We start from the raw sequence: 27,329 nt of genomic DNA on the forward strand, positions 1-27,329 counted from the left end.
CTTGGACAGCATGCCCTCTCATCTTCCTGGGGCCATGCAGGGTCTTCAGCAATGGAACACCAGCCTGTCTACCTGTCCTCTCCAGCCCCTAGGGGTGCCCACAGGTTTGCTGGGTGCCAATACTGAGAGGAGGCAAAGAAGGACCACTCCAAGCAAAGGAGGACCACCGGGAAGCTCACAAACAGAAACAAGCCACCTGCCCTCCCAGCACCTTCAGCACCTCCAGCTCCAGGAGCCCACAGGTCCCCACGCCGCCCAAGCTCCCCGGGCAGACGCAGGGTACCTGCAGAACCCTTGTTCCAGATCTTACTGTCCCCGCCGGTGCCCTGGGAGGCTGCTGCCTCAGTCCACAGACAAGTATAGTGAAAATAACAAGGATGACAACACATCTCTTAGGTGTAGCAGTGACAGGCGGTCCCACAGGTCCACAGGCAGAGAACGGGGGACGGGTTCAGGCTGAAAAGAGCAGCTGGCGGGTGGCAGGGGCCGGCGGGGCTCTAAGTCATTTGGTGCGGGGCCTCCAGCATCTCCATAAGGAAGGTGTCAATGGGTGTGTCCCCGATGAGCTTGAAGAAGAAGAGATGTTCCAGGCACTTGAGGCCGATGGAGCGCAGGGCGGGTAGGCGGAGCAGGAGCTTGGCAAACCTGGGGGAAGGGGGACAGCTGAAGCAGGGGCTGGAGGTTCCTCCCCCCTCAACCCTAGCACCTGGCAGGCTCTCTCTGCCTATCTCTGACCCTGGCATGCAGCATGAGGCCTGTCCAGGCTCAGGAGGGGCATTCAGGCAGAGAAGCAGAGGGTTCAGAGGCCCAGAGATGGGGACACAGGGTGGATGGGAGGACCCAGAAAACTGAGAGGTGAGCCAGGAGTGAGACAGTGGGCCAGGGTGGGCTGATCAGGGCTTGATGTGAAGATTAAGAAACAGAGGCTTTCTCCAAGGGCAATGGGGAGCCATAGCAGGATCTAAAACAAGGGAGAAAGCAGTAGGAATGGATCAGAGCACCAGGCTCCCTCTGGCTAGAGGCTGCAGCAGCCATCAAGGAGAGGCAGTGGGGCTTGAGTGGTGGCAGGATGGGATAAGTGAGTGGGCAGCCCCAGAGGTGACAGGGTATTGGGGACGGCCTGAAGAGTCATTGTGGGCATTGGGGTCTGGGCCTACCATTGGAAGTGGAGCCCCTCCTGAGGAGGCCTGTTCTTGACACTACCACAGAGCTGAGGGTGCTCAGGAGAGGGCTACCTGTCTCCTGCCCACCCCTCCCCAGAAATAGCTCTGCTGGAGCTGGAGCCAGAGGCCCAGGCACTGGGTGGGTCAGCTGACGCCCATGGAGGCGGAGGCAGACGGGCAGCACCTCCGCTAAGGCCCTGCCTCTTCTGCTGCATTTCCCAGGGAGGGGCAGGGAAGGGGAGAGTCTGGGCTATCTCAGAGGAAGAATGTCAGGGTCTGCTGCTCCTTGCTCAGACAGAGGACAGCAGGCAAGCGGGACTTGTTAACCACCAACACTGTCCTTCATTTCAGAGGTGGGGTTGGGGAGGTGGGGGAACAAAGCAGCCTGGGCCGGCTGCTACACAAGCCCCGTTGTAAAGACAGAAACGAAGTCCAGAGGCTGGAGCCCAGCCAGGGAACGCGCTGTTTTCTGCTGAGCTGGCGCAGTGGGCCGCGGCGGGCGGGCAGCCAGGACAAACAAGCGCCCGCCACCCCTCCCACCGCCGTCCCTCAGTCCGGGAAGTTTCACTTTAAACCAAACCAGATGAGGCTGAGCTGAAAAGGACCTGGTTAACTGTGTGTGCGCCAGTGTGGGGCGGGGCCCTGGCTCCTAGTCGGCTCAGCACCCCACACACAGTCCTTGAGATCAAGAGCCACCTTTAGGAGGTTACAGATTTTGAATCCCAGGAGTCCACTCCAGTTTCACACCCTTCCCTGTGTGCCCACTGTTCACTGGCACTGGGGACCGGAAAGGAGACACACCCCAGCCCTCCAGGCCCCAGTCAAGTGAATAGATGGGCTCTGGGCTGGGACTGTGTGTTCTTTACACACTTACAAGGCACCTACTACACATGGCATCCGTGCAGGTGTGAACACGCCATGGCCTGCCTCCAGAGATTCTGTGCACAGGGGAAGGCACTGCTTTCATCTATCTGCACAGCAAGTAAAAGTGCCTTCTCTGTGTGGGGTCCAGGGCCAGTCTTCCTGTTAGGGGCACACCCCACAGGGGCTCTGCAGAGCACCCGGGCCAACCTGCCTGGACAGGCCCACCTGCACCTGAGGACACAAGTGCCGTAAGGGCCAAATGCTCACCTGCCCGGCTGCTCAGGGTATTTATGTTTACAGTAGGCCTCCAGGGATGCATAGACCTTCTCCCTCAGCGCCTCCACTTCGGCTGGGTTTGAGAGCCCCTTGGAGTCTGTGAGGGAAGGAGTACAGGGCAGCGGTCAGAGCCCCAAACCGGCACCAAGGACACAGGTGGCTCCAATTGTCTCATTGGCTGCCCACAGAAGGCAGGGAACCTGCTGCTGGGCCCTGAAAACTTTGGTGTTGGGAGGAGTGGCACCCACAGGAAGCTGCTCCAGTGACTTTGGGCCGCCCTTGACCTCTAGAGGCTCAGTTTTCCCATCTGAGAGATGCAACGAGGCTGGTTACCATGGCAACTGGGAGCCAGTACCAGTGCTTGTGGCTGCACTCAGGTCAGATTGAGGAAGCCTGCCCCCTCCCAGAGACCCCCAGATTGTGTGGGGGCTAAGGGGCCCTAGAACCACCCCAGAGTCCTCCAAGAAGTAGGACAGACACCCCTGGGAGGTGGGCCACCCAAACCACCAGGGTCCATGGTGGGCTGAGGAGCAAGGGCACTTCCTGAAGTCACCTCAGTTAACAGCCATGGGGACCTTCTGCAGTGGTGAGAACCCCTGGTCAGGAGGCACACCTTTTCAGGAGCTCACAGGAAGCTCGAGCGTCCCCTCCCTGCCCCCTTGCTGGGCCCACCCTCCCCAGTTGACCCCAGCTACCCATGCCTCCCCTGGGACCACCCCTGCTGACCCTCCCCATACTAGGCTGAAGCCGCACCCAGCCACCAGAGTGTCTGGGATCCATCAAGCCAGCACAATGCACCCCTGCTCCCCTCCTCCCTACACAGCCGGCCACCCAGCCCACTGACACTCACCCTGACCTTGGGTACATGAGGGGAGAGACACTGTAGCCCATGGGGCCCCAGCTACAGGGTTGAATGAAGTTCCCACTGGGCCCTCCCCTCCGTGGGAACTCTGCTCCCTGCAGGCTCTGGACTCCCCTGGCCCTGGCCGGTCCTCCCTGTTCCCAGAGGGCAACGCTGGGGCCAAGCCACTGGGGAAGCACTTGAACAAATGGGGATTCCGAGGGAGAGCCGAGGACATGACTCAGCCTCAAGTGCTGACAGGAGTCCGTGCAGGAGTGAGCCACAAACCTGGGCGATGAAATGTCCCTAGAAATGCACTCTCCCCCCACCCCACGGCTCCTCAGGGGTGGGGTGCCAGAAGGGCAAGGAGGGCAGGATATCAGAGTATGGGGACTCCACCTCTGTGCCACTCTCACTGCACTAGTCCCTGCCAGAGCCAACCCCCAACCCACCCCTGCAGTCTGCTCCCCACAACCTCGTCCCAAGGACAGACTCATATCCATCTCCTCTGAACCACCTCAGAGATTTTCAAATTCAGAAACCCAAGCAGCCGCCCCTTCAGAGCCTCCTTCCTGCCCCAGGGCCCCAGGAGAGTGCCTAGCCCACAGGCAGTGCCCCTCCATGCACTCCCACTTTGCCTGGCTCCCATCTATCTTTCTTTTTTTCCATTCCCTTACTAGATTTCCAAAGGCTGAAGGAGTTTTTTAGTGCCCCAGAAGTTGGCCAAGGAGAGTTGCCAGTCTTTTAAATCATTCTGAACTCAGACTTAAACCTACTGGAAGTGTTTCAAGCAACTGCAATGATTATCCATGATTATCCTTATTGATATTAAAATAGCCTCAACTTGGGGCCAGGGGCCACCTCTTATCTTTGACCTTCTACACCCCTACCCCGACTCTGCTCTAAATGCCACTTCACCAGGGAGCACTTGCCAGCACCCCAGGAGCCCTGCTGCCCTGCACTTCTCTGCCCAGGCAGCTGTCACTCCCAGGTGCACTTCCCACTATATACACCATCCAGGGCAGGCCCATGTCCGTGCCAATGGACCATGTCTGGCATGGTGCCCAGCTCAGGGAAGGGGAACACACCCTAAAGGCCAGGGGGCCCTCCTGGCCCAGCTCTGGTCACAGACCAAAGGGCCTCATCCCAGAAAGGGAAGGGAGGGATTCTGAGAAGGGCCCTACCCTGCCTGGCTGCCTAGGGGCCACGGGGACATCTGCCTGGACCACGGGGTCCCAGAACCTCAGCACAGTCCCATCTCAAGTTGAGATTTCTGGTGCAAAATAATGGCACTTTGGATGGCAGAGGCCAGAGGGTTCACAGTGGACCCCCTTTGGAGATGCTAATGACAAGGGGGTTCCTGGGCCAGACCCCATGCAGAACTGCCAACGCTCCACTTGAACCATCTCGCTGAGCCCCACAGGAGCGTCCTCATGACGCAGACGCAGTGGCTCTGCCCATTTAAAGAGGGCACTGAGGCTCAGAGGGCCCCACACTGGACATGGGGGCCGGGAGGAGGGCTGAGGGGGTGCAGGAGGAGGGATGTGGAAGCAGGGCCCGAAGCAGGGCGGTGGTAGGAGTGGGAGGAGGAGGGCGGGGCAGTCCCCCCTCCCTGAAGAGGGCAGGGCCAGGAGGCATAACCATGAGAGTGGGCATACCTGGGTTGAAAAGGACAATGGCGCGCAGGCAGCCCAGCTCTGTCTTGTCCATCTGCATGTCCCTCATCTTGGACACGAGCTCAGTCAGCACCCTGCAGGAGGCAGATACCCAATCAGTGAGCCCACACGCTCGCCATGGTCCCTGGAAACACTCGGAGGACCTGGGGGCAGCTATAGAGGACAAAGCCAACAGAAGAGCCTGCCCAGAAAGACTCAGAGGGAGGAAGACACACGAGCCCACTTATAGGCATCAGTGGGTTCACTGTCCAGGCCCTGCATGGGTGGGCTTCCTCTTACTCCTGAATCTTTGCAGGCAGGAACTGGGGGCCAGCGAGGGCCTCAGGGCAGCTGAGCAGAGGAGGGCTGGGGTTGAACAGTGGAGCCAGCCCACTGCCACAGGCCCCCTGCCTGCACTCAGTTGAAGAGCCAGCATCTCTGCTCCTGCTCACTTCTCTGCAGGAAAGCCCTTTCCCAAGGACACAGCCTTCCTGGTAGAGGGGTGGTTTACCATGTCTTGTCACCAGCCACTGATTTCCAACAAAGAACACCACCCAGCCTCCTCAGAGAGCTGGGGACCCCTCTGCCCCTAGTCCCTGTAATCCCCCCATTGGCCTATCCATAACACCCTACACTGAGCTGGGGCCCCCAACCTTGGCAGCCTGCCCACTGACCTCTGACACATGACTATCATGTCAGGAAACAGCAACTGGCTAGTGAGACCAGACTGCAGGAAAGGACACACCTCAGAGAGTCCCTGGGTTTGTGGGTAGGTAAGGGCAGGGTTGCATCTGGGAGAAGACATGTTGGGGGTCATATGCCCTGTGGCCTTAGGGCAGACACGGGAGAGCCACCGGCCAGGCCTGGGAGTGCTGCAGGAAGGCAATGAGAGCCGGAAGCCCACCACCCCAGGGGTGAGCTAGGGCTGGGGACCCAACCTATGCCTCTACCCCATCACCTCACACACACCAGACAACAAACCCATCCACCTGTGTGCAGCTGTGTTTCCCACAGTGAGGTCCCCAGGGAGACAGCCTCAGTGGGTCATGAGCACTGCACTCTGCAGCTATCATCACTGCCACCCCAACACACTTGTTAAAGGCCCCAAGAAGCCCTGTGGCAAGGACACTGTGTGTCATTTAAAACTGCGTTTTCCTACCATTTGTGACCAAAATGCCCTTTGGCACTTGGCACCAGGGCCACTCAGGACTTCCCCGGGGCTGGCTCATGGGTCCCCTCCAAACTATCCGAGGGGGAACGCAGTCTATATGCTTCTTCCCCCATGGGTGATGGGGTCACCTGCAGCCCCCACCTTTAAGCTTTAGGGCTCTCATATTCAGGAGACTCACTTAGGACCCCTGTGCCTCCTCCAACTCCCCCCCTTACCCCGAGTCCGCTCCTCCTTCCCCAACAGCCCCTCCCCCACCACCCACTCCTCTCCTCCAGTTTCTCTCCACCCACTCACTCTTCCCCATCAGGGATCCAGCAACGCCCCTCCCCAGCCCTACCTGCTGACATCAAAGCACCCAGGATGCCCAGGCTGTGAGGGCCTGCTGCTCCCAGACAAGGGAGGGTGGAGGCCTGGCATTCTAGAGAGCACCTTCCTGGAGACAGAGGGACCCCGGAGTCTATGCACCTGCCAGAAGCATCCTGCCCTCTGGGTGAGAGGTGCAGAGGTGCAGGTGTGCAGGGCTGGGGCACACTTGGGCCCACTGCAGCAGGGCATAGGCTTAAGGCAAAGCCCTGCTATGCCCACCAGGGACTGTGAAGGAATTACAGACAAGGAGGCATCAAAACAGAAATGGTCATAGGCATTACCTACAAAGAAACAACTTGTTTTTAAAAAGTATGTGTTTCTTCTCTGTGGATAAACAGGATTTAAAAAAAAAAAAAAAAAAAAATCTGGAAGCAACTAAACCAGAACGTTAAACTGGTTAACTGGTCACAGATTCTTCCCAGACATTAGATTAGAAAAGCATCACCACCCCATCTCCCACCACACGTCTCTGTGCCCACACATTCCCCAGGAAGAGCATCGAGATCCCTGCACCAAGCACACACCGCCTGCTGAAATGTGGACCCACCTGTCGAAGATGGCACCCACGCCTGCACTGTGGGCGCTGTTGCGATGGACGTGCAGGCCAGTGGCAAGTAGAATGCCATCCTTCACGGCGATGGAGCGGTGGGAGAAGGAAGCGATGAGCAGCTCGTTCCAGCCTGGGGGACAGGGTACTGTCTGTCTCAGGGCTACCACACCCTGAGACCCTGCCTGGCCCCCATGCAACATGAGCACTGGGGGCCCATGCCTGCCAGACAGGTTCCCAAAGCGGGCTGGGAGGAACACCACCAGCCTCCTCATGGACAACTCTTTTCCCACCTGCTGCTGGATGTTTCCAGAGAACCTCAGGGTTACTTAGGCCGGCAATATTAGAGATTCTGAACCTGAGGCTTTGGAGGGCAGTTGTTGTTGTTGTTGTTATGTGCCATCGAGTCGGCCCAGACTCATAGCGACCCCTCCTTGGGTTTCCGAGGCAGTATCACTACGGAAGTAGGATTGCCCAACCTTCCTTCCGAGGAGTGGCTGGTGGGTTGAACCACCAGCCTTCTGGTTAGCAGTCAAGTGCTTTTGCCACTATGCTACCAGAGCTCCTGTTAGGAACCCCAAAATTGAGATGGAGCCAGTAGACATACACCTTTCTGGGCAGAGTATCTGGCACATTCTGAGAGAAGTCAGTGCCCACAGTTACACGAGGTCATGTTCCTCTCTCTCCAAGGGGACAGGTGCCACCGGACACCTGGAAAGCAGTGGTCAGCACTCGCCCTCCCCACACAGCCTGGTGGGATTGCCTCTGGGGCAGGAGGCAGTTCTGTGTCCCAACCCTATGCCCCAACAGCTCCAAGTGGCAGAAGACAGGAGCAACCCAAGATACGCACCCACCATCCTTCTCATGGCAGCCCAGGTCCTGCAACACAGCCACTCACCAGCCCGCAGTAGGATGACCTGGTCGTCCAAGGGCAGCTCTGAGAAATGTGGGACCCGCTTGGCCCACTCCACCAGGGTGAAGAGCTGCTTGTCTGCTGCCTGGCAAATGTTGGTGACGGGGTCATTGGGCTATGTGGAGAGAGAGTGCTGTGGTCAGGACCACACACTGCCACATTTATAGGTGCCCAGGCCAGCCCCACCCCATTACTTCACCCACATAGGGGCTAAATAGAAGCAGCCCCTAGAGATGCCACATCCTGACCCTGAATCTGTGACGGCGTCACTGCACAGTCAACAAGGACTTTGCAGATGAGACTAAGGACTCCTGAGATGGAGTATCCTGGATTGCTCAGGTGGATCCACCTGTGATGCAGGCCCTTTTAAGATGGGGAGGAACAGAGGCAGAGAGAAGAGGAGGACGGGGCAGAGGTCAGAGACGAGAAAATGCTGCACTGCTGGCCTTGAAAGTGGAAGAGGGGCCCTGAGCCCAGGAGTGCAGACAGCCTCTCAGAGGTAGCAAAAGGTCAGGGCATAGATTCTCCTCTGGAGCCTCCAACATTTGATTCTAGCCCAGTGACGTGGATTCCTCACTTGACTCCAGACTCTGGGATAAAGCATGTGTGCTGTTTCAAATGCTAGATCTGTGGTCATCTCTTATACCAGCAACAGGATCTGACATGACCCATGTCATCCTTATAACAGCCCTAAAGGCGAGGTCCCAGGGACCCCATGTATAGAGAAGGAGGCCAGGACATAGGAAGTAGATGGGCCAGGCTTCATAAAACCTCCATCATGTGGCCCACCAGGCAAGGCACACCTCATGTGTCCTCTGTATTTAACAGAGGAGGAACCAAGAGCTCAGGGAAGGCAAGTAACAGCTGAGTCACAGGACCTTAAGAGCAGGGAGAAACTTGGTGGCATCAGAGGCCCTTCTAGAATGTTCTAGAGAGGAGATATCTAGTTATTCTCATGGACAAGGGAGCCCAGGCAGGCCTCAAGGGCAAGGCCAGGATGGGAGCCTGATCTTTAGCTCCCAGCCAGAGAGACTGGGGTTACCAGGCTGCAGGGCCAACACCCAGGAGCCAGAATGGGGAATCCCTCACTCCAGAGAACACAGGGCAGCCTGTCAAGGGAAAAACGCCTCCTTCCTCAAGGCTTCCAGTGACAGGAATCATCTGCTCGATGGCGGACATGCAGTCTAAACACTACCAAGCCTGCTTAAAGGGCTACACAGGGCTCCGGGGGTGGTTGGTGACAAACGGGGTGCCGGGCTGCTGCCAGAGCTGGATAGGGAGGGACTGGACAGGGGAAGGGCTCATAGAGAGGGACTGACTGACAGAGGAGAGAATGACAGGGTGGGCTGAGGGGGCAGAGGGGATCTGGAGCAAGGATTCAGCCCACAGGACAGCCCCTAGAGTGGGCAGAGCACAGGTTGGGGGTGGCCCAGAGGAGGGTTGTCCAGGGCAAGCAGGGTGTTAGACTCCTATCACTCAGCAGCCAGGCTGAGGGCTCCCTGGTGGGGAAGGGCTGTACAGCCCCAGAAAGGACCTCACACCTCTAGGCCTCCCAGGACAGTAGGCATATACTGAGCCCTAAGCTTGTGCCAGGGGTATGGATGAGTGAAGTGACACTTTCCTCAAAGGCAACAACACCAGAGGAATGTAGGTGAGTGGACTGACACCAGCTCCCAGGGGTGACAATGCAAGGGGAGAGTACATAAGTGGACCGCCTCCCGGGGGTGTTAGCAGGATCCAGAGCTCAAGGGACGCCACCATGGCAAACATGATGCTGGGGGTGTCACCCCTCCCCGACTCAGTTTGCCCATCAGGGAGGAGCCTAGTTAGCCCTTCCCCAAAGGAAGATCCTAGCTGATTCACAAGGAGGGTTCGGCTAGGGTCAGAAATGCAACAAGCCCCAGAAGGAGCTCTGAGTTCAGGGTCTGCCTTCAGGATGGCCTAGACTCAGAGCAGCCTGAGGACTTGAGTTCTGGACCTGCCCCTCCTCCTCTGATGGGAAGGGCCAGCACATGTCCCCAAACAGGGTTCTTACTCAGCAAAGGAGAGCCCCCTGGGCTCCCAATCTTCCTTGGAGCATCTGCTGGCCCAGAAGGGCCTCAGAGTGGCACCCAGGCCCACATCCTCAGGCCTACTGGGATACACAGACCTGGCCAGGGTCAAAGCTGGAGGTGGTACTCTGGTCACCAACTGGTAGGGAGGGGTCATTCTTCGACCAGAGGGTGGCCCTCCCAGAAAGAGTGGTGCCTGGCTACAGAGCCCACGTGCGTCCTCTCCAGTGGTCTGTCCTGGCCCATGATCAGAGGGAATCTGAGAGGAGCCACACTCTTGGGGGTACCAGTGGCCCCCGTGGGCTCCTGGGGGCAGGATGGCAGGGATGAGGACTATGGGGATTCCTGGTGGTGGGGCAGTGGGGCTGAGGACCACAGTGACCCCTGGGGACATGGCGGGGTCAGGGTACTGGGTCCCAAAGTGACAGCAGGGACCAGCTGCCATCCCAGGCTTCACTGGGGAGGAGCATTTAAAAACCCACCCCTCACCCTGCAATCACCATGTACTGAGGGCCATGGGGGCGGGGAACCCAGGAGCTCTAAGCCCAGAGCAGGGCCAGGCCACCTGGCAGAAGCTCAAAACACAGGGGGAACCCAGGAACCTGAGCCCACAGAGCAGGGCCAAGCTGCCTGGCAGGAATGCAGGCACAAGGAGGTTCCCTGAGGAGTTCCATGAGCTGAACCCCCACGCTCCAGGTACAGGCCCTAGAGGAGTGGCAGTGCCTATCCCAGGGTGACAGGAGAGAGCTGAGTGACTCAGGGTCAGCCAGGTCTGTGACGGTTAGAGCACTGGACACAATCCTGAACCACACTGAGGCAGCAAAGACTTGAGAAAACCTGACCACACCTTGAGGCAGAGCAGGACTGCCAAACCGAAGGGAACAGGAGCTACGGGGATAAACGCAGACATCAAATGTCACCCACTCAGCTGGAGATAGCCTGGTCCTTGGACTCACAGCAAAGGCCTGAAGGCCTGCCCCAGGAGAGCTCCCCAGGGCCCAAGGCCCCCAGAGCCCAAGGCCCACCAGGTCCCTGCTGCCCTGTGGCAAGAGGGCTCAGATAGCACAGGCAGAAGCCATAGGGCAGTCAGGTTCTCAGACAGATACCAGAAGGGGAACAGGATGAAGGAGACTACTGCAGGGCCATGGCCCTGTGAGGGCCAGGGAGCAGCTGGGAGAGGCCCACCCACCCACTGCCTTGAGGCTGCTCGGGACAGGGGAGGCAAGGCAGTCTGAGAGGGCAGAGGCCCAACCAAGGAGGCCGTTCCAAGGCCACCTCCCACATCCCCATGAAAAGAGGCTGGTGCTGAGGCAGGCAGTATGAGATGACCACTGGGCAGGCATGGTGCTGGCACCTGCTCTTATGTCTCATCACGCTGCCCGTCAGGAGCTCCTTCTAGGCTGGGCGCTCATTCATAGGGGACTTGGGCCACAGGGTGAGGGGCCAGGGCTGCATGACAGCAGTGTGTGACCCAGCAGACCCCTACCTGCCCTCCCCAGAGGGCTGCCCAGTCTGCTCAGAGCAGGGTCCCACTGGGCTGTGGTGGTGGTCAGTGAACACAGGGCCCAGGTACCATAGAGGGACCGAGAGGGAGGTAGAGGCTGCAGGGCAGGAGCTGGGCCCTTCGAGGACTGACTGAGCTGCCTGGACATGGCCAGGCCAAGGAGAAGGCCCTGCTTCAGGAGAACACAGCAAAGGGGGGTGGTGACAAGTGGGCGGCAGGCACTCACCGAGCTAGGGTTCAGCCCCATATTCGCCTCCACATATGTCTCTGTCTTGGGCTCCACGGCCACCTCGGCCTCTAGGATCTTCTCCACAGGCATGTCCTCGTTGGCACTGCTGGTAGACTCTACCTCGTTCTCATTTCGGTCCTTGCCCCGCTGCCGTTCCTCCTGCACAGCTGTGAACACACAGGGGAATCAGCCTGTACCCAACACTAGTGCCCATCCAGCCAGTAATGCCAGCTCTGAGCCGCACAGGGCTGCCAGACCCCATCTCCTCTCTCCCCTATCCCTAAAGAACCCCAAGCCCTCCCATCCACTCTGGCTTAATTCATTCCATCAGTACTCATGCCAGGGACCCCTAGGCCAGGCAGAGGCTGGGAGAGATGGCCCAGCTCTCAAGGAACCCAAGGTTCAGCAGAATTCCCAGCAGAGTGAGAAGGGCTTTAATGGGGTATAGAGTCAGGGAAAGCCAAGGAAGACTTCCTGGAAGAAGTGGCACTGAGACTGAAGGATGAGGCCAATCATCCAAGCAGAGGAATCAGCCTGTGCAAAGGCCCAGAGCCAGAGCAGAGCACACTCCTTATCAAGACCAGCTAGTGCAGAGGGCACAATGCAGGAGGCAGGGCAGGGACAGGGCTTCCATGATGGTCTGACAGAAACAGGATAGGAGAGTGTGATGCAGGGGAGGGACAGGATTGGACCATTGTCTCAGAAAGTCACTCCCAGCTGCAGGGAGGGGGCTGTGAGGAGACCACAGATGGAATATCCAACCTGACATGAGTCAGGTGGTGGCCGGGACAGCCTTGAGGCTAGCTGGAAGGAGCAGGGACAGGGGCACAGAGGACTGGCTGGGGTGTGGCATGGTCTCTGGGACCCCAGGAAGAAAGGCCAGTATAGAGCAAGCATGGAGGAAGAGTTCCTTTCAACACTGACCCCTAGGAGTCCCATGCAGGAGGAAAGGCCTATGGAGGCTACGGCACTTCTGACGGGTGTTTCCAGACCTGACTTCCCAGCCCATGCAGCCCAGGCCCCCTTTTCCCTGGAGGGAGTCCCCCAGCAGGCCTGACAGTGCTGGTGTATAAAGCTGGGCTACAGACCCCCACCCAGAGCTCTCACGAGCCCTTGAGTGCAGGGCCCGGGGCCTCCTGGGCTGACCCCATCCTCTGTTCTCTGGGGGATGGAGCAGGCGGAGGGGTGGGTGGCATCCCCATCCAGCCCACTCTGCCCTCCCCCTGAGTTGTAGCAGTCACAACCATGGTAAATCCACCCAGGAAATCTCCCAGGGTCCAGGCTGAGCACAGAGAGCAGTTACTACGATATCTCAGGAAGCAGGATCTGCAGCCCCACTCACGGGGTTTGGGTTAGCTGATGCCGACAGCAGCAGAGCTTTGGCCCACTGCCCAGGCTCCGGCCAGCTCTGGATAGAGGGCTCAAGGAAGTGATCTAAAGCCAAAGCCCCGTTCCCCTTGCAGACACCATAGGTGGGCCAGAGACTGGGGGTCTACCCTCCTTCCACCCACATGAACCCTCCCTAGCCCACATGAACTTCCCTCTCCCACCCTACCCAATGTCTGACCTGTCCCAGAGCTCCATCCAGACCAGCTCCCAACCTCTGAACCCCTAGATTGTGGACCCCAGCCCACCACCCTCCCCTGCATACTCCATCTTCCATATCCCTGGCTCCCCAGCACCTGACAGCTCCAATCAGTGAGACCTGCCCCTGCCAGTCAACACATCCTCCTCCCAAGACACCACCCTGGGCCATGATTCCTCCACTAGGCACCCCAAGCACTTGGGACTACTCTCAACCTGCCTGGGGCATCCACAGCAGAGGCCGAGGGCCAGGCTGCAGTGTGGGCTACCTTGGACAAAACTGGCCACTCAGCCTAAGGGCAGAGCCCCTGAGGCACATCCTTTTCCTCACAGATCCTGACCCGCGTGGGCAATGGCTGTGAACGGGCTGCCCCAATGCCACCACCTCGTCCCTCTACTGCTTCACTGATACCACCCAACAGCTCGGGGGGAAGGTGCTTTCATCACCCCCATTTACAAATGAAGAAACTGAGGCTCAGAGAGGTAAAGGGACAACAGAGCAGGGAAGAAACTGCGTCCCAGGGGCCCTGAAGCACACTCAGCATCCACATAGCATGTGTCCCCTTGGTGAGGGTTCTGAGCTCACTCCCCAAAACCCCCTGCTTCGGAAACCACTAGGACTCTCCAACAATCACGGGACCCTGACCCATCCTCCTGCTTCCTGCTCTGTCAGCCTGCCGAAGCTTGATCCCCAACACACGCCCCTCCTCCTTTCTGGTCTTAGCACTGAGCACTGGACAAAGCTGCCCATGCTCCCTGATCTCTCTGGACCTCAGACTGGGTTCATCCCTCCCCACCTAGGACCTCACTACCAACAGAGGACACAAACCAAGCAGCATTCACTGTCCACCCCGAGGAACCCTCAGCCCTGCCCTTGGCCTGAGTTCTGGGCAGTCCCACTGACCCCTTCTTCCTCCTTGCCCCTCACCCCCCAGAGCAGCCTTACCAGCCCACTGTCCTTTGCCCACTGTCCCCCCATCCTCCTCAGTCATTTTGCCCTCCTCACCAGACCCCTCACTCTCCTAGCCTATCAGGCCCCTCACCCTCCAGGGTGACCTCATTCAGCCCCCTCACCTTCCAGCATAGCCTTACCACCCCCTCACCTTCTGGGTGGGACAGCCTCATCCAGACCCCTTGCCTTCTAGGGTGGCCTCAATGGCCCCCTCGCCTTCCAGGGAACCTCATCTACCCCCCTCGCCCTCACTGGTCCTCCTACCCTCTGGTTTCCTGGGGGTTTGGCAATGCAGGCCATGAGCAGGACAGATCCATGCCTCTGGCACCCTCCCTGCCCAGGCACTTCTTTTAGCAGCCACTTCCTCCTAAGGCCCCCTACCCTCTGGATCCCTTAACTGATATCGTAACCTGTCCTGCTGCCAACACCCCTCCACCATGCTCAGTGGCTTCCTGCCAAGCCTGCCCCACACAGTCACTCAGAGTCCCTGGAGCTGCTCTGTGCCCCAATCCAGGACTGCCAGGCTCCCCAAAAGCACCCAAATTGACAGGTGGGTGCTTAGAGCCGGCTCTGTGCAGGGCCATGCTCCACAAGTCCCATAGGATGAGCAGAGGAGGGAAGCTCCATCCATGTGGCGAGATTCAAGGGCAGGAGATGCACCAACCCTTCATACCGCACCAGCTGGGCTCAGGCGCCAAGCAGGAGGCCTTGAGTTGGCGATTTTGCAAGCCTGGGCCTTCTGGAAAATCTGACAGAAGATAGGGCTGGTCAGGAGCTGAGAGCAGGTGTGAGGAGTCTACAGGGCCTCAGAAGGCCAGGCCAGGCCAGCCCAGCCCAGCCCAGCCCAGCCCAGCCCAGCCCAGCCCAGCCCCTCCCAACCAGGCCTCCCAGACCCTCCTGTGGTAGCTGCTCAGTACAGCAGGACTAATGTCTCATGTCATTTTCCCAGTTTTCATCAGGGAGAACATGGCTGCAAGGCCCAGGATAGCCAACCCCATGACCTATGACCTGAGTGGCTCACAAGGACAAGAGCCCCCCACACACACATACACATGGGTAGCACCTGGGGTGATGTGGACCCGATGCAAGTGGGTCTGCATGCCTCAGACCCTGAGAGTGAGTCCCAGGTGAGAGGCTTAGCTCCTCATGCCACCAGATGGGGAAACTGAGGTGCAGAGAGCCAACAGGGCATGGCTACATTCTCAGCCCAGCAGAAACATGAAGCCACAGCCCCAAATCATGCAGCCCAGAGCCCCAAGGCCTGCTCTGCCCCAGGCAGCCATATGGGGTTCCCTAACTACCCTGGGCCTCAGTGTCTGAGTCTGTAGGATGAACCCATGCCAGGCCTTGGTGACCACAACTTTGTCACTCGGCCCAAGGGGATTTATACTACTCCAAAGACAGTCTCAGGGCACTGGAGCCCGGGCAAAGGTAGCCCCTGGCATGGGCGTAGTGGGGGTAGCGGGCAGTGATTGGGAGCTCCTTGCCACCGGCCTCCTCCAGGAGGTAGCTGGGAATTAATTAGTAAATGTTTTGCAAAGCACTTTGAAGCCATGAAGGGCCCGGCAGCCCTAAGCAGCATCATCATAAATATTATGGTTTTATTTATAGACGGTGGTGGGCCTTTGCCAGCTCAATCACCTTTGAGACGAGTCGTGTTGACTTATGTTGCGCTGGCGCCGGGGAGCCTCGAGTGGGAGGCGTCTGTAAATATAGCGCCTCGTTATCCTGTGCCTCCCAGCCCTGGGCATGGAGGCAGGAGGATGGCAGAGGAAGAACACAGAAGGGTGATGCTGGGTAGGCGGCTCACTGGATGGCTGGCAAGTCCCTGGTCAACCTCCCCCATGGAGGTCCACGAGACTGGGGAGCCAGACCCCAGCCCAGACAGATCACTCCCCCAGCTAGCCATTAGCCAAGCACGTGCCCAGGAGAGGAATGGTTCCCCCAAAGCAGATACAACCCAACATAACCAAGTCCTTGGCATCAGGAGACCCACTAGCATCAGATTCTGGGCACAGCAGCCCCTTGGCTGGAGTAGGGCATCTCCAACCCACTGCCACCCCATCTCCACCAAGCAGGACACCAGCAGGGGTAGGTAGAAAGCCCTGGGGGCATTCTCAGAAACTTCTCACTGGGTAGGCCCTTCTCCTCACCCTGTGCAGGCACTGCTGAGTAAGACCCAGGGATGAACCCACCCAGAGGGTCTGCCTGACTAGCTCCATTTCAGGATGAGGCAACTGAAACCCTGCCAATGTCACACAGTGAGTTTGGGTCCCTCCAGCTCCAAGGACATGTCCCTCCTTCTCTCAATGAAAGACATGCACCCACACATGGGAATGTTGAACACATGCACACTTGGGACTATGTAATCAGCCCACAATATGCGCCACACAGCACCACCACCTCCCGGGCTCTTCCTAGCAAGCCTGTGGGGACCTTGCTGATACCCTACTACACAGGTGAGAACACTGAGACTGATGGTGGCAAAGTCACTGCTCAGTGTCTCAGAGCCAGAAAGCACCAGGGCAGCCCTCAATCCAGACAAGGTCCCCTAGAGTGAAGTGTCTGGGGCCACAGACATAGGCCTGTGTGCACACACACATGCGCACGCACATGTATAAACACATAGGGACACACACACATGCACATGTGCACAGACATATGCACATACATACATACATGTACATAAACACAGACACACACGTGTGTGTGCACATGCACCCATGCACATGTATATGAACACATGGGCATATAAACATGCACATGTGCATGCATACACATCACACACACATGCACACATGGACACATGCACATATATGCATGCACACAGGATACACATGTGCACATTAATGCACATGCACACACACTCATACACACAACAGACACTGCTGTTTCCTCACTGGCAGCCTCAAGAGCCAGGAAGCAGAAGGAGGCAGGAAGGAAATGGGGAGAGGCTGTCCTGGAGGAGGGGGATGGCGAGGAGCCAGGGTCACTATCACCCCAGCGAGGAAGCCAGTATCCCAGAGCAGGCTGGGAACCCCTGAAGGTAGGGTCATCTTCCCTGTCAAACTGGGAGTGCCTACAGTCCTCCACAGCCACCCAGGTACCCCAGTGAACAGGCCTCAGCCTGGTGAAGGGCCTGGGCCCAACGTGGCATTCCCCATCCTCAGCCCCCACCCCTTGCCATGCCCCCCGGAATGCTGCGGAACAAGTCCAGGGTGGTGGCTTGTGTGCACAGGCCTGCTATTGCCCAACAAGAGATGCTATCGGTCTGCAGCAGTTCTCATCAGCCACTGCATCAGAGGTGGGGTGGAGATCTGCCCACCCTAAGCCAGACCTGTCAGCCCCAAGCCAGGGCAGACCTCTCCTGGGCAGTGCTGCCCCATGGATCTCCAGGCCCTCCCTGCAGTCAGCCCTCCCCTATCAGTCCACCCTGCACTGCACTGGGCCATGGTGGCCCTGGCAAGCCTCAGTTTCCTCATCTGTAACAGGGTATAGTCACCGGCCTCTGGGGGATCCTGTGGCATCAAGGTCAGTCCAGCTACCCTGGCCACCTCAAAATAGTCAGCCCAGGATGCAGAAAGGACTTGCTTTGTAGGGGGCTATGGGCCCCTACTACCCAGCTGCAGGCCTCCCAGCCCATGCCCTGTATTTTGGCAGCACCGAGGCATCACGTGGCTGCAGGCCACAGGCAATGCACAGGCTGTACTGTGGAGCCGCCACTGTGGTGATCGGAGGGGAGACACTCCCACCCTCACAGGACAGCCACTAGAAACAGAGTCCACTTGGCACACAGGCTCACCCATACCTGGCCACCCACAGTGGCTCTAGGGGCCACTGAGTCTCCCCCAGTCCCGCTGGGGAGGCACAGTTTTATGGCTGTGTTTAGGGTGTGAGAAGGCTTCATGGGGGGCATTTTACTGCACATTCAGGAGTTATAAATGCAGCTGAGACAAAGGGCAGGATCCTTGCTGGACCAGATATTTATTTAATGGCCCATAACTCAGGCCTCACTGCCCGAACCACCAGGGAACAGCCTGAACACCAAGGGTGCCTGTGGACACGGAGTGAAGGCAAGGTGTTGGCATGGGGGCCGTACAGGGCTGGGAGCAGCCAGTAGGGTGCTGGCTGGAGGCCTGCTCAGGTCACCCACTGCTCTGGACCACGTATCTCAGTCTGTGAGAGTGGCAGCAGTGGCAGGGTGAGCAGGAGAGCATGGTGGTCCAGTGGGGGCTATACCTGGCACTCACTCATACCGACAGCTGTGGTGACAAGACCCAGGGGCACAGAGCAGGACTGGACCAAAGGCTTCTGGGCATCCCAGCCTTGAGGGCTACAGTCCCTTGGGTAGGACAAAGCACTAGACACGAGCCCCTAGACGCTGAAGGGCTAAGAAGTACCATCCCCCTTCAGTGTGGACACCTCAGGCCCATACACAGGCTGCTCCCTATGGCCGAAGCCTCTGCCTGACACCCCACTCATGAAATGTCAGCCAGACACCCCTCTCCCTGCCTACGCCTTGCTAATGCTCCACACCATGGAGTCCATGGGGGACTATGAGGGCCTGTGCTTCAAGGAGGGTCTGCCTCCTCCCTGCACACTTGAGCTCTGCGCCTTTGCTGGGTCCCTCCTCCACACCTGGGGCACGTATGAGATTGTAGCCTGCCTCAAACATGCCCTGCCCAGCCAGCCCTCCCTGACCAAGGGGTGCCTGATGAGCTGGTGATAGGCATACTCCTCCCTGGGTGAGCACCCCCTCAGCTCTCTCACTACTGTAAAGGGTCAAAGCCCAGCCATGTGACCCTAGACAAGCCCCACCCCCCAGGGCCTCTGTTTCTCTACCTGCACAGCATAGGGCAGGCCAGAGGAGCTCTCAGCACCCCACAATTCCAATGTCGCAGCGAGAAAGGCCAAGCCCAGCCCACCCAGGCCTGCACAGCTGGACCCACAGGCTGTCAGCCGCCTTCCTGCAGCCCCTCCAAGCTCCACTGGCTGCAGCCCTGATGCAGTCAGGCCAGGGGCCAAAGGGACGAAGAGACTTGGGCCACCATGAGGCTGCCGCTCAGTGTGGGTGTCAGCTCGTGGTGTGTTAGGGTGGAGAAGCCCTTGGGGCAGGAGATCAGGCTGCACATGGCCTATAGGAGGCTGGTGGGGAAGGAGGTGAGACAAGCCACCCACATGTGGGACACAGGAGAGTCACGTGAAAAAGGAGTTGACACTCCAGTAACGGGGGACAGACCATCTGAACGCTGACCCCTGAAGCACCTTCCGATCCCATAAGGCCAAGGCCCTGAGCTTAGGCTGGATGAACCATGGGCCAACCATGCCCACCCTGTGCCCATGCCCATCCACCAAAGTGTGGATACAAAGCACTCACAAGAGTCCATTCAAAGCACAGTGCTGCCAAACCTGACCGTGAACCAGAACACAGGCAGTCCCCTGGGTTATGAACACCTGACATACTTGCCCCTTAATGTGATGTAAACTTGCCTTCACTCAAACGATTAAGCCAACCCCTACTCACAGCAAAAATAGTCTTCATCACAATCACTCTCACTTGCTCCATGTTTTAAACTGAGCCCTTTCTTACACTAAAACCCATTGCTAAGAAGTCGATTTTGGCTAACTGCCCCATAGGGTTTCCAACCATTGGGTGTCTAAGGCTGTCAATCTTGACGGAAGCAAAGCCCAAACCAAACCCACTGCCATCGAGTCAACTCACAGCGCCCCGAGAGGACAGAGTAGAACTGCCCCATAGTTTCCAAGGCTATAAATCTTTATGGAAGCAGACTTCCTCATCTTTCCTCCCAAGAAGGGGCAAGTGGGTTCAAACCACCAACCTTTTTGTTAGCAGCCCAATGCTTTAACCACAGCACCATAAGAGCTCTTACACTAAAATAAAGCTAAATGAGAACCATATGCACCTATTCCAACTCACCTACCAATTCAACCTAAAGACTTAAAGGCACACTTAGGAATGGATCTCATTCGTAACCTGTTCCAGATCTGACTGTACCAGAGGGGGAAACAGGTACAGGGGCAGCAAGGGGCTGGGAGGCAGCCTGGGACCCAGGTCTGGCCAGAACTTGATCATTTCAGTGACCTCACAGGTCTGTCTGCCATGCTGCCCACCTCCCCATGTTGCCTTGAGAACTTCTGTAAGTAAAAACAGGCTCAAAAATCAGGCAAAGTGGTCCAGGGTTCTGGTCATCCTGGTGAAGGTTAAGTGCCGCTGCCCAGAGGGTGGGAACGGCGACACGGCCCAGACAATCTGGTGTCCAACAGAACCTGGGAGATGTCTGGATGGTCTATGATCTGCTACATGGTCCCCCTAGCACCATCCCCAAAAGGGTCTCCTCAGCCACTCTGCTAGACAGCCAGAACATCCACGAAGACATGGGGTACTGCACTCCTAGTGCAGCCACAGCCGAGCCTCATCTCCTCACACAATGGCACACTGCGCTTCTGCCTGGGAAGCTCCTCCCCCCACCCTGGAGTCCACTGCTGACGTCACCTGGCCCAAGTTGGCTTTGTCCCTCCAGAACCCCAGGTCTGGGCATTTAGCAGGTTCTCAGTGAAGACTGGTGATGGAGAGCCAAGTGAGAGAGGTACTAGTGCTGAGCCAGGTCACAGACAGACCCTAGGAGGCCCCCTGCTCCATTAGAGAAAAGCAGGGGGCCATGACAGAAGGCAGCAGTTGGTCGCCCCTCACTTGGGCTCCACAGAGCAAGAAGCATAAGGCCCTCGGGTGGTGGTGGGGGGAGATACCCTGGAGGTCACAGCACACACATACACACACACACACCCATGGCCCTGGAGGTCACAGTGCTCCTGCACACAGCCCTGGGGATGCCCTGCAGGGCACAGCCCCCCTTGCACATGGTCAAGGGGCAGGGGTTCTGGTGGGCATACACCCTGGAATGTTGAGCAGGCAGCTTATCCCTGCCCAAAGAGGTGCAAACACATTGGCCAGCCATCACCAGAGGTCACAGGCAGAGTTGCCATGTGTAGAGGTAGACTCTGACCCACAGGCCTCCCACTGAGAACTCTAGAGAAGGTGGGGTACAAGGAGGTCCTGTGGGTGAGACCAGAAGAGCCCCTGCTGCATCTAGCCTGCGTGCTCCGCAGTCCCCAACCTAGGGCCCCTGCCTGTCTGCTACAGCTGACTATCCAGCCCCTACCCTCAGCCCTCTGCACCTCCACTGCCCCTACCGTGCCTCCACCTTCATTCCCATGACCAGCCTACCTTCACGCTTCATGCCCATGGCCAGGCACTTCTGGTAGCGGCAGTACTGGCAGCGGTTGCGCTGCCGCTTGTCAATCAAGCAGTCCTTGTTGTCGCGGCAGGTGTAGGTGAGGTCCTTGCGCACTGTCCGCTTGAAGAAGCCCTTGCAGCCCTCGCAGCTGTACACTCCGTAGTGCTTGCCTGCAGGTGGGCAGGTAGGTAGTGGGCAGGGAGCAGTCCCGTGCTGGGCCTCCCACCCATAGTCCCCAGGAAAGGCCTATCCCCTCCTCACAATCTCCTGTTCTCCCATAGCCAGCCTTGGGGTGGGGTGGGGGGGATGTAGGGAGGGGGCCCAGAACCAGGCTGGTGCCATTCCTCCCTCTCAAGGCTTCAGAGCTTGGTGCCCAATGCAAAGGGCCTACTCCCGAATGGCCCTGCTAACCCCTCTACCCCACCTCTGCCCACCTCTGGTCTCCTGCCACACAAACTGTGGATTAAAGGCCCTCAGGCTACCCGTCCACCCTCACTCTGTGGGCTGGACAGAGTGGCCTGGCCCAAGGGCTGAGTGGACCAGGCTCACCCTCCTCCACTCACTGCCATACCCCTGCCAGCAGCCTACCTGAAGAGCGGTCCCCACAGATGGCGCAGATGTGCTTAGTAAAGGATGCCATGTTTCCTGAAGGGTGAGCAGGGACCTTGAGGACGCCATTGAGACCCAGCGGGGGCTTGATGTCCTCAGTGCTGCTGACAAGGCTCATGGGCGAGTTCAGCTGCAGAGGGATGAAGGGTGGGGTGGTTGACGGGCACCGTGCCCAATGCCCACAACAGCCCTCTACCGAGGAGGGCACTCCCATGCCCCGGCTTTGCAGACAGAGAAACTGAGTCTGGGCCCACATAGCTGAGCGCCAGCTATATGCCTGGCCCCGACTTGCTCAGCCAGGCTCATGGAGGTTGCCCTGCCCTCAAAGCTCCATCCTCCCACATCAGGTCCCAGGCCTTCACAGAGGAGACCTCAAACCACCAAGGACCCTGCAGCACTGCCAAGGACCCCACAGTACTACCCTAAACATCAAGACATCCGCCAAGGATCCCACGGTACCATTCCCCCTGCAGGAAGGGCATCCTGAGAAGAACCTAAGAGAGAGCTGCCTCCCATCCCTAAGCACCCATTATGAGCCTACCCTGAGCGGGGTGCAGCCTCTGGGTAGGTAAGCTTGGAGAACTCCCCGCCACGAGGCAAGTACTGTTGGCATCCCCAGCCCTCAGGTAAGGATGCAGAGGCCCCTGTCACAGCCAGGAATGAGAAGAGCTGGGATCCCACCTCCAAGTGTGTGCACTTCCCACTCTGGGGACTCTTGACAGCATGACATGAGGGGAGGGGATCAGATGTCACTGGGTGCTGGTATGCTGTGGCCACCACCTGCACTCCACCCAACCAGACTACACAGGGCTCCAGCTGTGAGGAGGCGTGGGAACTCACCCAGTTGCCCCAGCAACAGCTGCCACAGTGACACAGCAGTTTTGGTCCCTGCCTCCGCTAAGTCTCCTGTCAGTGCAAAGGGCCCAGGCGCATCCCTGTACCCCTCCCACCAGTCTATGTCCCAGGCAGCAGGGCCCCAGGCTGGACAACCCCCACTTCTGGGAACCCCCAGCAAAGGAGGAACTCTACAGGCCTGCGGAAGTCTCTGGGGTGGGTGGCAATGGCACACTGCCCCTTCATAGCCCCCGGACCCTTCGGTCCCCTCTCCTCTTCCTTCCCTAGAGCCCCAACTCCCAGTCCCCTTTCTCATGGGACAGGAAGCATGTGGGCTTGGACCAAGCACAGCAGAAACCAAACCCCACTCCCAGCCTCATGCACACCAGCCTCAGTACCTAGAAGGACCAGCCTGGAAGCCCAGGGTATATGAGGCCGGGGGCTCAGCATGGCTGGGACTAGATGAAGCTGGGACCCCAGTATGGCATGGGGTGGATGGGGCTGGGGGACCTGGCATGGATGTGGAATCTATCTGGGCTGCCAGTGGCTGCAGGGAAGACTCAGCAATGTCAGAAGTTGGGGGGAGGTCTCCATTGCAAAAGTAGGGGCCCTCTTGGAATTCAAAATGCTCTTTGCATACCTTCTGGGTGTGGGAAGGGACTGGGAAGGGCAGATCCCAGAGTCCACTGTATGCCACATGTGCAGGGCCATGCATGCACTGGCTTGTCACTGCCTGGGGGTCCAGGGATGTTCTGCCTGCCCATTCCCAGATGTGGATGCTGAGGCAATGCTGCAAGCCTTGCCAGGGGTGAGGGTGGGGGTTGATCACCAAGCACAAGATCACCATGTTGCAGAAGAGGAAACTGAGGCTAGAGGAGGGGTGGGACCTGCCTAGAGCCACTCATGGAAGGAGGGATGCACACCCATTGGTCCTACCTTACTCACTGTCAACTAGGTGCTAGCTCAACTGGCCCCATGCCAGGCATCTGGAACAAGGCCTTCATCAGCTTGCCAAGCTGCCCCCTTGGCAGGATAGGGCAGTCATACACAGACAATCCTCAGGCCTCAGAGAAGGGACATAGGCCATGGCCACTTAACCCAGCTCAGCATCTCCATGGAAGATGCCTTGGCCACGGGTTCCACCTACCCCCACTGCATGACTCTAGGGGCCATCTAATCACTCTAATCCTGAGCTGCCCCCTCAGAGGACCCCCCCCAGGCCATGCTCCAAGAGCACACCTTGCACGGGCCCCAGCAATGCAGTCCACATATGCTCACAGAAAACGCTGCTGGGCAGCCTGCAAGGGCAATCAGGGCCGTCCCTGGCAGAGAGCCTCCCAGGCTAACGTCTGGAGGTGGGAAAAATGAGAGGATGGTCCAGAAAGGGGAAGGGGTCAAGTCACAGCAGGCAGGAACAGGAGCAGGAGGCTGACCCTAAATTCCTAACTTTCTGGGGCTGGGGCTGATGGTGCCCATTCTGGGGTCATAGCTGTAGTGAACCAAGTGATAGTGGGAGTCCAGGGGCCTGAGGCCCTCTCTGGGCAGCCCTTCCCCATGGCAGGGAGCCCAGGGGCTAAACTAGACTGGACCTGCTTAGCAAAACTTGCTCATTTCCTCTTTCTCAGGCTTCCCAAAACCACACTGGGTGGTAGAGCCCCTCAAGCACAGCCTTGGGTCTGGCACTTGCCCTAGGTAAACTGAGGCAGGGACGCAGCAGTGAGGTGGGTGGCCAATGGGCGCACCAGGGAAAATGCTTGGGCAGATGGAATGGAACAGTAATCCCTCCTCCCCAGAGTCAGTGCCAGGGCTGAGCCACTCCCAGTTGAGTGCAGGGTATCCCTGCCTTGATCCCGGCTGTGGTCAGTGATCCAGGTCCTTTCTCACTCAGGCTGGGGCCATCCACTTTGCTGCTCTGGGCACTGGAGGCCAGGGTGCCTGATGGGTGCAGTCCTGGCCCAGCTCTGCGGGGCACAGCAGATCACCCCAGAGCATTGTGACTGCACCCCCAGTTCCAAGCTAACCAGCCTGGGCCCAGGTCAAAGCTCCCAGTCCAGAGCTCATACCATGCACATGCTCCTCCTGCATGGGTTCCACAACCCCCTATCTGCCTGGGACTGCTCCCCTGGGCTCCCTGCCTTGTTTCCTAGGAGACATCATGGCATGGCCAGGGCAGGGGCCCCATCCATTTCCCCTTTCAGATCCTTGGCACTCATTTCAGTTCCCGCCACAGCCTGCGGGACTTACTAAAATAGCCACTGCTCCATCAATGCCCCACCCGGCCTCCTCAGCCCATCTCTGCTGCTCTCGTCCACACCCACCACGCCCTTCCTCTCTGAGCCCAAAGCACGTCCCCCACTGCCGGCATAGGACCAGTGTGACACCAGCCGGCTGAGGACTCCGCTGCCCTTGCTGGGAAGAACCTGGTATGCAGGCAATATCCAGGTGTCAGGACATGGCGGCCATGGCCCTGCAGTGGGGCCCAAGCCCTGGCAGGGTTCTCACCTAGAGGCTGCCCCTTCTCTAAGACTGTCCTATGGGGACTCGGTGAGGCCATGACACCACACCTCAGCATGCCAGTGTGCCTGGCACCACTCCTCAACCAATACCCACAATGGACACGTGTCAGGAGTGGCAGGGCTGGTCTGGGACACCAGGCCAGGGGAGAGACATTGAACAACTCAGGCTCCGGTCAGCAGTGGTCGGGCCTGGCTCTTCCTGGACCTTGTCGGGCTGTACGGGTGGGGGTGCACGAGCCTGCTGATGCCCATTTTCCCTCCCAGCTGTAGAGCAAGCAGGCAGCACTTGGCAGAAAGCCAGGCCCTCCCCATCGACAACAGAAGTCAGAGCCTCGCAGGTTCCGGCAACTCTGAGTTTGCGGTTGTGGTTTTGGGGGTGGGGGGCATATCCCCCCCTGAACTCCACCCACACTCCCATGAATATGAGGAACCCTGGGTTTCCAAGACAAACTGCTGAAGCCTAGAGGCTAGACTCAGCCCCCAGGGGAAGAGCTATGAAGGATAGAGGTAGAAGGCTGGGGGAACGTAAGGCCCATCTGAGAAGGGAGGCCAGAAACCAAACATGCCCAGACCATGGCAAAACCCCTGTGGGGCTGACAACAGACAGATGGACGGACAGACAGTGACATTGGGGCAAACTGAAAGTACCCCTCCCTCAGGCCCAGCTCCCCACCTCCAACTCACCTGGGGGCTGCCTGTGCTGAAGCCCAAGGTGGGCGCAGTAGGCACCGACATTGAGTGTGGGCCCATAGGTGAACTGATGACTGAGAAGGGTGGGCCCATGCCGTTGATGGGGGAACTCAGGGTACTGATGGGCGAGTGCAACTGGCTCGGAGAGCCAAGCGAGGAGCCGATGGTGGGCCCCAGGGGTGGGTGCAGTGAGGATGCAGCCATGGGCCCACGCCCCGTTGGAGAGTTGAGGGATGAGGAATTCACCTGGGTGGAGAAGTCTGCAAGACAAGAACCCACAAGATGGTGTCAGAATGGAAGCTACAGATCCATAACTCAAGCCCTCAGCCCCACTGTGTGGGCTAAAGATGGGAACACAGAGGCCATGGATCCATGATTCAGGCCTCTACCACACCCCACCAGCTACAGACAAGCACAGAGACCACGGATCAATGTCACGGCCTATACCTCTCCGTACAGACTATGGATAGATGCACAGAGGCCACAAATCCACATCATGGCCCTCACCCCATGCCATGGGCTACAGACAGGTACACAGAGGCCATAGATTCACAATACAGCCCTCACCCCCCACCACACACACACACGGGCTATAGATGAATGCACACAGAAGCCACAGATCCACAACACAGCCCTCATCCCTCCCCACAGACCACAAATGGACACACAGAGGCAGGAAGGCAAGAGATGGCCCTCTACCCCTCCCTGAAGGTCAGGAACAGACAGCCCCAGGACCCACCCCAATTCAGACCAACACAAGGCTGGGGGTGGGCGGTGCTGCAGCAGTAAGCTCCCTCCAAGGCATTACCTCCGCATGACCTGACTGGGGGCTCTGGCTGGGCCTGAGGCAGACGATGGAAAAGCCATCCTGCCAGCAGTCCCAAAGCCCCCCAACCCCATCAGTGGGCCCTAAGATGCTCATCTAGGTGCTATTATTATCTCCATTTCATGGATACGGAAACTAACCCCAAGTCCTTACAGCTGACCAGTGGCAGAGCCCAGACTTGCATGACTTGTGTGACCCACCCCAAAGGCACTGAAGCACTGGTAGCAGAGACATCAGACACTCTTGGGCCCCTCTCACTCTATGGTCTGGGAGGGGAGCAGTCAGGTACACAAGGGGCACCTGGTACTTCCTATATGGGCCAGACCTGACAATGGGTGTGGCCTGGGAGCCAAGAGCTTCAGAGTGGGCCTGAGGAGGGGGCCAGGGCTGGTGCCAGGGGCTGTGTGGGGGAGAGTAGAACCTCCCATGTGTGTCATCTTTCACCTGGGAGGGGGTGTTTCAAAGCCCAAAAGAAGCACTAG

General features: G+C 58.3%; 1 protein-coding gene across 1 annotated transcript; it reads right to left on the minus strand.

The window, feature by feature from the left end:
- Nucleotides 1-497: 497 nt before the first annotated feature.
- Nucleotides 498-26,273, minus strand: RXRA (retinoid X receptor alpha). Its single transcript, XM_007954295.2, has 9 exons — nt 26,016-26,273; nt 21,961-22,111; nt 21,363-21,542; nt 11,578-11,747; nt 7,782-7,911; nt 6,884-7,016; nt 4,803-4,894; nt 2,295-2,400; nt 498-645 (listed from the first exon to the last, which is right to left on the minus strand). Exons 1-9 carry the CDS (start codon nt 26,223-26,225, stop codon nt 498-500), a joined length of 1,320 nt encoding a protein of 439 aa, XP_007952486.1. The 5' UTR covers nt 26,226-26,273.
- Between the last annotated feature and the right edge of the window lie 1,056 nt (nt 26,274-27,329).

Source organism: Orycteropus afer, unplaced genomic scaffold (genome assembly GCF_000298275.1).
Source record: "Orycteropus afer afer isolate SDZICR_OR568_19922 unplaced genomic scaffold, OryAfe1.0 scaffold00456, whole genome shotgun sequence".
In the NCBI taxonomy this organism is placed as follows: Eukaryota; Metazoa; Chordata; class Mammalia; order Tubulidentata; family Orycteropodidae; genus Orycteropus; species Orycteropus afer.